Here is a 14,275-nt window from a genome sequence, read left to right as displayed (position 1 = left end):
TCTTACTCTTTCTGTACTACTTAAAAGTACAACCTTTCTTAAGTATACTTATTTCACTTCATTCTTTATTCAAAAACCTACAGTGTTTTTTTCTATAGCTTGCCTTTGCAATGCTTGCAAATTATTCTCCTCAGTGCAGCATTCTGGCTTCCATTAACTGGCCCAAAATTTTACCATCCTGACTCTCATCCCAAACCGACTCCAATATTTCAGCAGAACAGCCTCCTTTCAATCACTCCCACGTGTATTTTCTTGTTCTTGTTGTTCACCCATCTTGTTATCTATTATCCTTTGATCCATTTTGTTAACAATGATTAACCTGAACACACTCTACGTTGTACTTTTCTTGTGTTCTTTCCACTTTAAAGTACCTGCTCTTGCTTGCATGGCTTTTTTTTCTCTATTTTTTCCCCTGCTTAGGTGTCTTCCTGGAATAGGGGAGGGGTATCATTTTGTGTTGAAATGGTATCTTTATTTGGCCTGGAAAAGCCTCAAATAGGGAACACTAAATGAGTGTCTTGGAAAAAAAGAAAAAAAGAAAGAGAGTTCTTGATCTCAAGCAAATACTCAATATTTTTTTCCATCTTATCATACCAGAAGGATATGACACACTCCCACCAGCGACAGTGACTCACTATTGTAGTAATTTGGGTGGAGGCATGCCAAAGAAAATATGTTGTTTGAAGAAAATCTCCCAACTGATTCTGATATGCCCCTCTGTAGAGAAGGCCCCCTATTGCACACTGGAAATTTATGACACAAAGACTATCAATGAGTAGCCACCATGTGAGAGTGATAAAAGCAATACAGAAAAACAGAGGAGTTGTGTAACAACCAATTCTAGATGTTGTTGCAAAATATTAGTTAATAGGCTTACCTCCCCAACAATAAAGAGTGAAAAGTCATTTCATTAAAATGCAATATGGAGCAGGAATAACAGATGAATATTTACTTAGTTTATCACCAGAACAGACTGACTTCTAATTGATAAATGATTGTTTCTTCAACCTATTTAATTCTGTTTAATTTTTACTATTTAACACTTCATTTGACTTCAAAAGAATTTCTGTTAGTATTATTGGAAATGCATAATGTCAAAAAATATTTGATTTGAAGCTTATTAACACATAATTCATCTTAGAGGAAGCAATGCATTTATAATGGAAAACATAAATTAGGGATATTACATTTATAAAGTTTGTTTAATCACATTTTATCCATTTGTCATTATTCTCAAGGAATACAAGTGATCAACTTGCTAAATTACCTACCTTTCCAGTTAATCTCTTTCTTGCTGAATCCATGGCAATAGCTCTTCTAGAAGAGTGCTATATCTTCTTTCTTAGTCAGTATCTTACTTCTGGCTAATGTTAAAAATTCTTATTCCATGCTAAAACGCCAGTATCTATACCTTTTATTTTAACAACAATCTAATAATCTAACAATTGTCTATCCATATATGTGCATTTCAAAAATCTAATATCTATCAATCATCTATTGATCATCTACATATATAGATATACTTCTTTACTGTCTAAATGAAAAGGTAAAAGTACTAAATGGCATGCTGCTTTCAGAAACATGAAAAGTAAATGTCCGTACACAATAGAATGACTACAGGAAATCACAATTCTTATGTTCTTCACCTATTCAGACTTTGCATTCTACTCTACCTATGAAAGGTCTCACATACACACATTGCATTCAATCCTGTATGAATAAAGACATGTAGCGATCATGAAGCTATTACTCTTTACATTTTTGAAGTGCTTTTATTACTCTTTAATTTTTGAAATATTCTTTAATTTATTGATTATGGGAAGACTACTTTTTGAGGATTCAAAAATAGCTAGAACTCTAAAAGTAACTCATGGCCATTCGAAATCTGATGATCAAATGAGGCCATTGAGTTAGTCAAATGAATTATACAGTGTGACTATAAAATCATGTAAGAGGCCTTCTATATATGTGTAGGAAGCAATTCCAAAGAGGGTTGAAAGTACCAACTTTTAGTAGTAAGTGTGACACCCACACAAAAGTATGCATGTTTGGTAATAGTGGTTAAAAATCATTTTTTGAGGGGCGCCTGGGTGGCTCAGTCGGTTAAGCGTCCGACTTCGGCTCAGGTCATGATCTCGCGGTCCGTGGGTTCAAGCCCCGGGTTGGGCTCTGTGCTGACAGCTCAGAGCCTGGAGCCTGTTTCAGATTCTGTGTCTCCCTCTTTCTCTGACCCTCCCCTGTTCATGCTCTCTCTCTCTCTGTCTCAAAAATAAATGTTAAAAAAAATAAAAATCATTTTTTGAAAAAATTATAGTCACATAATATACTTCTCCCTGAGAAGGAAAAACAATATCAAAATGAAATAATTCTATGATTATAGAGAGTGCCTAGAATGCCTTTGAAAAGAGTAAATTCATTTGGTTCAAAATATCTTGACATTTGGATTTTATGGGCAAGCACAGAAAAACAGTGTTATGATAAACAACTATATAAACATAGCTATTTTGGATTTGGTCCTAATTTTTTTTTTTTAAGACATCACACCATTGGAAAACACCATGGTAATAAAAATTATGCTAGAAATGAATTCAGATATTGGTTGGCACTTTCAACTCATAATACTATTCAATTATTTTAAACAAACATTTTTTGGTTTTATTTTATAGTGCTAGGAGCTGAAGGTTCTAAGATCTCTGTCCTCTGGAACTCACTGGTACCATGGAAACTCACATGGAAACAATCAAGTCTGATGCAACATGAGGAACATGAATGAGGGTTGTAATAAAGGATGTCCTACCATTATGACAATAACTTGACTCAGTCTGTCTCCAACAATTGGGGAAAGCATGAAGACAGGAGGAGAGAGAGAAAGAATGAGGGAGAGAGAGAGACAGGTTGAATTGTTCCTTGGAAATAAAGTAGATAAGGAAGGGAAAGTGGGATTCACAGAGGGAAAAAGGCATGCATTATATTACAGATATGTTTCTCAGACTGCAACAATTATTACCCTGACCAACCTACATGACAACCTTTGACAAATCAGTCTGTTTGTTGAAGTGAAGGATTATGTTGCTAGAACCATGAATTTTTTCCATGTAAATAATTTTCATTGGTTTTAGCAAGTCCAATTTAATCCTCTAATGGTATTAAATATTTCTGCATTGCAATAAATGTAATAGTTAATTCCAAAAGTAATAATTTGGACAGGCTCAAAGATAATTTTAAACTTTATTACATTCCAGATTACCAAAATAGATTTCATTCTGATTTTAGGTTAAGTACAGGAAATCATGTAACTACAGTAAATAATTCTGAGATTCAACATGCAAATTTCATAGACCTTCCAAATTCTACAAAAATTATAAATTAAGAATACTTACAAAAATCTGTCAAAATTTTAAACAAATTTTGAATTGTCGAGCACATGTTACTATATTATTCTGTCCATTACCAATAGTAGTTTTACTTTCGTACTTGCTTTCCTGATTGACTAAAATACTGAGAACAAAATAAAATTTTGTTTTTTTTTTCTAAAGGATTTCACATTCTCAAAAAAAAAAACTTTTAACTTAAAAGCTAATGAATTATCAAATAATGCAATATTTACATTATATTTTATATCTCATTTTTTACCAACACAGAGGGAATAGTTTAACAAGTAATGAAAAACACTTATCTAGATCCTAACCTGGGAAAACTAGACTTTTCACACTGCAGATAGAAGGGGCCATAAATATGGGGGTGAGGAGGAGATTCTTCAAATAAATGGTGAGACAAGACATCCATTTTCACTCACTTAAACTGTCAACTTGCCAGAACTGTCATGTCAGCACTTGAGCTAAACCATGAAGGCTGATCACATCCCATTATCTCATTTTTTTTAGAAAAAGATTGCATGAAGATGCCAATCAGAAAAAAAAAAAAAAGAAAGAAAGAAAAAGAAAAGAAAAAGAAAAAGAAAAAAAAAGGAAAAAAGGACTTGGAACCAAGAAACAAATGTACTGATGCTGAAGGGCTGCTTAGTTAACGGAATTTTAATATGCAACTGCAATGTTTCTTAATAACATTAATTACACGCTTAGTAAGGCACCATCCTAACTCATTAGTGCCTTCTTTTTGTTGTATTTTATCTCCTACCAGCAGAATGGGGACTATGTGATTGGCCTGTTACCATTAATGTTGCTTAATCTTTTTATAGCACTATTTAAAGCTGCTTGCATAAACATTTTCTAGGCAAATATTACCTATGTATGCATATGTGTGTATCAATTAACTGCACCAACATTTGGTGTGCCCCTACCACATGTAAGTGTTATGCTAGACCTAGAGGCAGCAGAAAGATAAATACAACAATGTATTTACTAACAAAGAGCTAATAGTTTTGTAGGACAGATGAAAATAATATCCCTAATAAATCTGGAAAGCAATGCTTGCCATAAGAGAGATTTTAAAAGCCATTCAGATATATTTTAACTCAAAATGTAATTTAACTTGGTAGCTTATATATTTTTAATGCATCTAATTATGTACTATTCCCTTGAGTGACATTTAATATGTTTAAATAAGTAGAGTCATAATTCAAATGTCATGCATATAATTTTTAGGTGTAATGCACATCATAATATCTGTTTTAAGGTACACATATACACACATATATGTATCATGATATCTCTCTCTGTCTATAAGTTACTATTACTTATATAAGTGAAAATTTTGACTTTCTTATAAGGTGAGACTAAAATGTTCATGCTATTTTTTTCTGGCAATAGACAGGGAAATCTCTTAATACTTATTTCCTAACGCTATTTCAGTCCAAAGTATTATCTTATTTTGATGTTTTGTATTTATAGTACTTTAATTTTAACTGCTAAGTTAACACATTTAGTGTTTATTTTATTCTTATTTGGAAAAACTCCAACATTAATGAGTATTTAAGTTTTTTTGATGCTTGGGTTAAGATAATAAAGGTTCATTGTTCCACTTTCCTCTATTTACTACAAGAGAAACTAATAATGTAGAAAAACTACCATAGTCCCAAACCACAAATGGTGAACTACCCTTACCAAACACAGTCAAGTCTGGAGAAAATGAGGAAGTTTGGTAAATACCAACTAGCCTCCATCCACAGTCTATCAATACCAATTTCACAAAAACTACGTCAATGGTGTGAAAGTCCATCCCATGGATCTTAGATGAGAAGAAGAAAATTTAGAATCAAGAAGGAGACTTGGGATATAGGAGATATGACTTTGTAGACAACCAGTTACAATTCAGAAGTTGAGGAGAAGGTACCAAAGGAAAGGAAAAGCCAAGCATACTGTTAATGGCCAAATTGTAGGGTGGCCTCCATGAACTTCACTTACTGGAGAAACTCCCATGATTATGTTATGTTACATGACAAAAGGAATTATGTAAATGTAATTAAGGTTACTACTCAGTTGACCTTAAGATAGAGAGAATAATGACCATGGGTCTAATTACACGAGAGGTTTCCATCAGGAAATTTTCTCTACCTGCTAACAGAATGGGGAGTCAGAGAGATATAGAACAAATCATATGAAAGATTCAACAGATCATTGCTGACTTTGAAGGTTGTGGGGGTCATGTGCAAAGGCTAGCAATTGAACTGTGAGCAATCCGTTGCTGGCAGTCAACAAGAACATGGGGACTTTAATTCTACAGACGCAAAGAACTTAATTCTGCCCACCAACCTGAATAAATTTTTGAACTGGATTCTTCAGGAGAGTTTCCAGAGAAGAGCTCAGCCTGGTCAAAACCCTGTTTATGGCCTGTGAGATGCTAAGCTAAAGACTTAGATGAGCCTGTTTCAACTCCTGACCTAGGAACTGTAGCCTAATAAATGGGTGCTAATGAAGTTGCTCAATTTGTGGTAATTTGTTATGCAGTAATGGAAAACTAATACACCTAAAAATCATTTTTTATTATGAAGCAGTAATTATGAAGAAAAATGAAGAGAAAATTTCATATGGAATACAGAGAGCTTATAACTTAAAAGAGATTTGCTGTGTACCACCAGGAACACCAGCATACCAAGAAGAAACAACTTCTTTTTTGATAAAATATTCAAGACGTCAGGCCTAGTACAGATTACTGAATGACCCTGGTACTTCCCACTTTCTCTTCTCCAAACATGCAAACTCTAATCTTCAGCAGTTAACTAAATGATTAATAATCAGGTAGGGCCTAAAACAGGATCTATATAGAACAAAATAAAACAAACTATACAGTAACTAAATGTGTAATTATTGACAGAAAAAAACATATTCAATTAATAAAAGAAAGAAAAAGAATCTCTATCGTCAAAAAATTACCCAAAAAAACCCACAGAAATACTTTATACTAGTTGTCCATAGACTAAGTGAAATTTCATACAACAGGGTCTCTCTTTTTTAAAAGAGTCAAATTAAAAAAAAAATCTTTGAAAAGGAATAAAAGAGCTCAAAGGCAACTGGAGGTGAAGACTATTATATTTAAAGTTAGTAAGGAACAAAAGAGAAAATAAAATTAAGAAATGAATATATTTGGAAGCACAAAAATGATAACTGAAGTTGAAACAGGGGGACAATATAGGAATTCAGAAATCAGACAATATGGGGAACCAGGATGGCTCCTGTTAAATGTCTGAGTCTTGGTTTCTGCTCAGGTCATGATCTCTGGTTCAAGAGTTTAAACCCCACCTCGTAATGCCAGTACAGAATCTGCTTGGGATTCTCTCTCTCTCCCTTTCTCTCTGCCCCTTCCCTGCTCATGCTCTTTCTCTCTCTCTCTCTTTCTCAAAATAAATAAATTAAAAAAAAAAAGAAATCAGACAATATGAAATAAAAATGATGACTGAACTGAATCAATTATTATATTGAACTGAATAAATATGGAATTAAGATAAAGAAAGCCAACACAACTCATGGGAAAAATTAGCAAAAGATAAAAGAGAAGAAAACACTCTTCAAATAGAGTAAATTACAGCATGAATCTGCAGGTTTGAGGGGCTTGTATTCTAAGAATGTTACTTACAGGTTGACCAGAACCAAGATATAATCCAGCAAAGTTATGGAAGAAAGGACTACACTGGTATTCAAATAGTAAAATGGAATCTCAGCCAAAGATAAAAATATTCTACAAGCCTCAGACTTCACTATAGTAACATTCCAATACTAAAGCAACCCAACATTTTTGCTAAGTTCTGAGAAAAAATATGACTCGATAATTTTATACCTATCCTCTTTACAGGCAATGAACAGACATTGTCCAACACACAAGGCCCTTGAAGAAGAATCAAGTCAGTGACTAAAATCATCCAACCATGAGAAGTAACTAGCACTTGCTTTTCACTTTAATAATTAGCATTAGCTTATTTTAAACGTTTCTCATTATGGGAACTGTTGGAATGTACAAGACAAAACAGAATGCATTATTTTTTTACCTCCTATTTAATCAAAACATATGGAGCAATGAAAACGCGATGCTCAATAAAAATTAAATTGGACTCTGCATAAGGTAGCTAATTAGCGCCAGGTGCAGGAAACATTAAGTGCTTGTAGGAGGGAGATGATTACCTCGGGTCATGGGGTAACAGCTTGTCCAAGGAAGAAAGTCTGCAGGGAATAAAAGTATAGGTTTCCTTTCAAGACACACTCAGGATGCCTTTTGCAGAAAAGTGGATCTTGACATGAAAGGGTTCATATATAATACCTACATGTTTTCTGATTTAAAAAAAAGAAAGCCTGGAATATTTCCAATACTAAGTTAAATTATTTTTTTTTTAATTTTTTTTTCAATGTTTTTTTAATTTATTTTTGGGACAGAGAGAGACAGAGCATGAACGGGGGAGGGGCAGAGAGAGAGGGAGACACAGAATCGGAAACAGGCTCCAGGCTCCAAGCCATCAGCCCAGAGCCCGACGCGGGGCTTGAACTCACGGACCGCAAGATCGTGACCTGGCTGAAGTCGGACGCTTAACCGACTGCGCCACCCAGGCGCCCCTAAGTTAAATTATATACAGCACATAACATTTTCCAGATTTCAAGGTGGGTAGAGGGTGGTGGTATCAAAAATATCAATTGCCTTATTCTGTAAGTAATGTCTACTTTATAATTTTTCCTGAATGAATTTTTCAATTACTCACTTTTATTGGATGTCTTGGTGGTCTCAGTAATGTGCTTTAGAGCATGTTAAAACAAAACTGCACTTCAGCTCAAAAGAGATTTTTCTAAAAAGAGGATAGAATTATTTTTGTGTTTAAGCAGTGAAAACATTGCAAAAGCAATGTGCCTATAGATTTTTGTTTAGAACAGTGGCTGCTTCTTTTAATTAATAATAACAACATGGAAATTTTGCCTAAAACATATATATTTCTAAATACCTACAAACTCTGCTGTGGCCAGTCATGTTCTTCCATCAAAAGAACACATCGTTTTGAGTCACTAAATAAGGAAATATGTAGACGATTCCATAAAGTTGTGTATTGTCAGTTTGTTTTTGATGTTTTAAGCAAGTTTCACCTGATGCACACAGCTTTTCGTCTCCGTACTGGAGGCAGTCAGCATCTAGCATATGGTGTACATGATAGAAAACGGAGCAGGGCTCAACTTCACAAGCAAGGCAGCTGGTAGATTTGACAGTTCTTTTCCAAATTACTCATCATGTTTTGAGTTGCTGCTAGGAAAAAATGTGTTGCCCATCTCCAAAATAGATGTTCTTTTTTATTTTTAAGCTTGAGAAAGGCTTCCAATAGAAAATAAGACAGATGGGTATAGGAAGCAAGTTATTTATCCCTATTTAGACTATTTTCTTCTGTCAGTTCCCTTATCAGAACTTATCAGAAGAGTTTTCCAAATAAATGGATATTTCCACATTTTTTGCTAACTGTGTCCTATGAGGTACTTTTGCATCTCATGTAAAGAATGACTCTGGAATAGTAAAATGTCAAAACCGCGGGAAGGGCTGGCAGACATTTGATAATCAAAGTGGCCTTTGTCTAGATTCTGTGGTAACCAGCAAATATGAAAGTGGGATTAAAGGACTCTTTTCAGACGTTGATAACATTGCAGGCGAGGAAGTGAAATCTGGAGAATACTCTTCTTCATTGGCAAGTATGTGATTGTCTGCTTTCAGTAATGTCTCCCACGCCAAGGATCCTCTAAATCAAGAGATATTCCTACAATCTCAAAAATAGAGACCAGAAGGTGTTTATTCCAACTGCAAATTGCAGAGTTGCCAATTCTTTAATTCCAATGCAGGTCATAAGAGTTATACATATGGACAAAACTCCCAGTTTGGGGGTTTATAATGATTTCTAAATGGGCTTTCCACCCATACTACCAAGTGTTTTTTTTTTTCTTTATCCTATATGTAATGTAATGATTGATTCTGAATCTTTGCAGATATTTTTACATTTTAAAAATAAAAATTTACAAATTAAATTTAATTTACAAATTATAATTTACAGTATTTACATACTCTGGAATCTGAATATATTTCTAATTTTCTTTCAAAAGCTTTATATAGGAACTATCCCTTAAATTTTCTCTAAATTTTATATACTTGGTGCATATTTCTTCACCTAATTTATATGGGACTTCAAGGCCAGATTTTTTTCTCCTTTCTGTGGCTTCTACTTTGTTATATACCCTTTATGCTATCTCTATGAGCTTCAAAGTTGAAAAACTTACGTTTCAGTCCACTAACAAATACTAATATTAATGTACTTTGCAGAGAACTTCAAAGTTGAAAAATGTGTGTCGTAGTCAACTAACAAATATTAATATTAATGCAGTTTCTATTATTTGAATATTTAATTTATGATTTACCTGATTTGTACCTTCTTACATTACAATAAAAGTTGCCATATCTATTACTCCTGAATTCAAATTCATCTAAAAAGTTTATGCAAAGATTCATATACACCAACAATGAGCAACTGAAAGAAATCAAGGAATCCATCCCATTTACAATTGCACCAAAACCCATAAAATACCTAGGAATAAATCTAACCAAAGAGGTGAAAAATCTATACACTGAAAACTATAGAAAGCTTATGAAAGAAATTGAAGAAGACACAAAAAAATGGAAAAAAAGATTCCGTGCTCCTGGATAGGAGGAACAAATATTGTTAAAATGTCAATAATACCTAAAGAAATCTACATATTTAATGCAATGTCTATCAAAATAACACCAGCATTCTTCACAGAGCTAGAACAAATAATCCTAAAATTTGTATGGAACCAGAAAAGACCCCTAATAGCCAAAGCAATCTTGAAAAAGAAAACCAAAGCAGGAGGCATCAAAATCCCGGACCTCAAGCTATACTACAAAGTTGTAATCATCAAGACAGTATCGTACTGGCACAAGAACAGACATTCAGATCAATGGAACAGAATAGAGAACCCAGAAATGGACCCACAAATGTATGGCCAACTGATCTTTAAAAAGCAGAAAAGAATATCCAATGGCATAAAGACAGTCTCTTCAGCAAGTGGTGCTGGGAAAACTGGACAGCGACATGCAGAGGAATGAACCTAGACCACTTTCTTACATGACACACAAAAATAAACTCAAAATGGATGAAAGACCTAAATGTAAGACAGGAAGCCATTAAAATCCTTGAGGAGAAAGAAGGCAAAAACCTCTTTGATCTTGGCCACAGCAACTTCGTACTCAACACGTCTCTGGAGGCAAAGGAACAAAAGCAAAAATGAACTACTGGGACCGCATTAAAATAAAAAGCTTCTGCACAGTGAAGGAAACAATCAGCAAAACTAAAAGGCAACTGACAGAATGGGAGAAGATATTTGCAATGGACATATCAGATAAAGTGGTAGTATCCAAAATCTATAAAGATTACCAAAATCTATAAATATTATCAAACTCAACACCCAAAAAACAAATAATCCAGTGAAGAAATGGGCAAAAGACATGAACAGACACTTCTCCAAAGCAGACATCCAGATGGCCAACTGACACATGAAAAAATGCCCAACATCACTCATCATCAGGCAAATACAAATCAAAACCACAATGAGATACTACCTTACACCTGTCAGAAAGGCTAACATTAACAACTCAGGCAACAACAGATGTTGGCGAGGATACGGAGAAAGAGGATCTCTTTTGCATTGTTGGTGGGAATGCAAGCTGGGTGCAGCCACTCTGGAAAACAGTATGGAGGTTCCTCAAAAAACTAAAAATAGAACTACCCTACAACCCAGCAATTGCACTACTAGGTATTTATCTAAGGGATACAGGTGTGCTGTTTTGAAGGGATACCTGCACTTCAATGTTTATAGTAGCACTACCAACAATAGCCAAAGTATGGAAAGAGCCCAAATGTCCATCGATGGATGAATGGATAAAGAAAATGGATGAATGGATAAAGAAAATGTGGTGTATATATATATATATATATATATATATATATATATATATATATCATTTGCAACTACATGGATGGAACTGGAGGGTATTATGCTAAGTGAAATTAGTCAGTCAGAGAAAGACAAATATCATATGACTTCACTCATATGAGGACTTTAAGAGACAAAGCAGATGAACATAAGGGAAGGGAAAAGTAATATGAAAACAGGGAGGGGGATAAAACATAAGAGAGTATTAAATATGGAGAACAAACAGAGGGTTACTGAGGGGGTGTGGGAGGGGTGATGGGCTAAATGGGTAAGGGGCATTAAGGAATCTACTCCTGAAATCATTGTTGCACTATATGCTAATTTGGATGTAAATTAAAAAATAATAAAATTAATTTTAAAAAGCTTATGCAAAGAAAAAGCAAGCTAATTTCCTCATTATCAGTCTCGTCTCTGGTGATCCACTAAAAGCATATCCAACGTTCAGTTTCCAAAATTAATAGCAGTTGTCAAGTTTAAAGTATAGTTCTTCATATTTCTGAACATTGTCATAAGTCATTGGAGATAGATTTATGAAATGACAGACTTTCCCAGAACAAAACACAATGTGTCAAAAAGCTATTCTTTAGTTCCAGTCCAATGGGAATTAAAAAAATCATTTTAAACAAGAATAAAACAGAAATAACTTCAAAATGCCTTGCAGGTGACAAGTACATCCCAATACTCTCTGTGCATCACATTTTCTATTAATGAACATCTTTTCTATTTATGAGTTTTAAATGTATTGGAAATTATTAACATATTGTTTTATGTTCTGGGAACTTGTGAAGTAATATAAATCAAGTGGTCATAGTTTATCGGCATAAGGTTTCTACATATAAAGATCTACAATTTAAATGTTATTTTTCCTGTTAACCAGAAAAGTTATCTTATTGTTTCCCATTCACTTCTTAATGTTTTATATCATACCATAGATATGTAAAGTTATCATTAATAAGAATTCATACAACACTAAAAAATGAGGCTTAAAACTGTAACATATTCTTCAATTTCCTACATCTCCAAGTGTAAAAAAGCATGATCAATTTAATAATTATATTGAAAGAAAACAAGATTGTATTTTATGACTGCAAGACATAGCTATGTTTCAAAAACACAAAAGTATAAAATAATATATGTCTCAGAAACTAGGAATGTTGACCAATATTGGCATATAAAGTGTTTCCACATATATAATCCGACCTGAACTCATTTCATTCCTACAACAGCTTTGAAAAGTCAATATTACTCTCTCCATTTTCTAGGTGAAGTCACTGAGGATCAGGGATATCAAACAACTAACAAAAGAAGCACTGCTCAGAAATAGCAGACCAGAAACTCAGATTGGGAAACCAATGTTCTATTTTCTGTATTGTTATGTATGGAGGAATATACTACATAACAATAAGGTTTGTGAATGTTTCAACTAATGGGAAAAAAAAACGTTATGAGTTTGGACCAATACATATCAAATGTCAATGTCAAGTCAGTGTATTAAGAAAGATTTTGAAGTTAGATGGACCATTTACAGAGCTGTGTCAAATTGATAATTTATTAAAGTATCTCTTGATATATAAAAAAGAAACATACTAAATTCATTTACCCATCCATCCATCCATCCATCCATCCATTTATGCATCAATCCGTTCATTTCCTTATAACACAATTACCAAGATTTCTTTTATTTAAACACATGTATTGGTTGGTTAAGCTAAACTTTAAAAGAGATGCAGAAACATTACTAGATCAATGAATTTGAAAAGATTTTTTTTCCAAATGTTTACAAATAATTACCACTTAAATTACTGCAAATGCAGTTAACTTCACTTTTGCAAAGCTGAAAGAAGGATGAGATATATTAAAACCACCACCTTTCCATGCCAAAGAACACAATTCATCCTTCCCTTTCCCTCTTAGTGTAAGCATCTCCTTAGAATAACTTGAAGCATTCTACCACATTTTGCTTAAATAGGCATACAGATAATAAGTATACATCAGTTAAAAATGCCCATAATAAACAAGGACTCGAAGCTGTTTATAAAAAAAAAGTGCATCCAGTAGGCCAACTTCTTGAGTTCATAATCATTTATCTTAATGAATATCAAGCATAACTAATACATGATTATTTTACATATACAGGAAAAAAGAATTATTGTATTTTTCTCTTTAAGAAAAGTTAGCAGTTTATAGTATTAAACATTCATATTATTATTTTTCATGACAATCATTACTTATTCATTGTTAATACCAAAAGTCACTATAAAATTGTTTATCAAACTGATGAAAAGATCAGGAGCAATTTTTTACAGAAGATAGTCCCTCAAGTAATATTTAAACATGGGTGATAAATATATTTCATTCTCTTAAATCCTAGTATGCGTGAGTTATGAAGCATTGTACAAAGCCATGCTAAATGGATAGAAGGATGGCTACTTACCAACAGGGCGAGCTGTAGACATTACAATGGTGTGGTGAGAACATAAAGAAGAAATTAAAAAAAAAAAGAAAGAAAAGAAAATTATCAGAATGCATGATGTGTAATGTTACATTTAAGTATGGACAGTAGAGTGATTTCTAGTCTTATAATTCAAGTATGAACAGGATGTCTGAGTTTGACTAAAACTGAAAGTTATACATATAATTTTAAGAAAATAATTATTTTGCATTCCAGAATTAGCTCTATGTGATGTGAGAGATAATTTCATGTAAAGTTTGATTGTCATCACTTACTATAGTTATTATTTCAAAGAACTTTTTAAACAGCCTGTATTACCCCCAAAGTTAAGAACCTGATGAATATAACCATTCAAGTCACAGACCAGCAAATGTCATGTCAATAAAAGAAGGCCTCACTGTCT

The 14,275-nt window shown here is 33.4% G+C and overlaps 1 protein-coding gene across 1 annotated transcript in view; it reads right to left on the bottom strand.

Annotated features, from left to right (window-relative positions):
- Positions 1-14,275, bottom strand: part of ROBO2 (roundabout guidance receptor 2) — a 600,254-nt gene that overhangs the window by 120,151 nt on the left and 465,828 nt on the right. Inside the window, exon 8 of the mRNA XM_042998321.1 lies at positions 13,855-13,866. Within this exon, the coding sequence (XP_042854255.1) occupies positions 13,855-13,866 (12 nt within the window). The remainder of the gene's footprint in view (positions 1-13,854; positions 13,867-14,275) is intronic.

This window comes from Panthera tigris, chromosome C2 (assembly GCF_018350195.1).
Source record: "Panthera tigris isolate Pti1 chromosome C2, P.tigris_Pti1_mat1.1, whole genome shotgun sequence".
Classification (NCBI taxonomy): Eukaryota; Metazoa; Chordata; class Mammalia; order Carnivora; family Felidae; genus Panthera; species Panthera tigris.
Note: the sequence above shows the minus strand (reverse complement) of the source record. Positions and strands in the feature narration are given on the sequence as shown.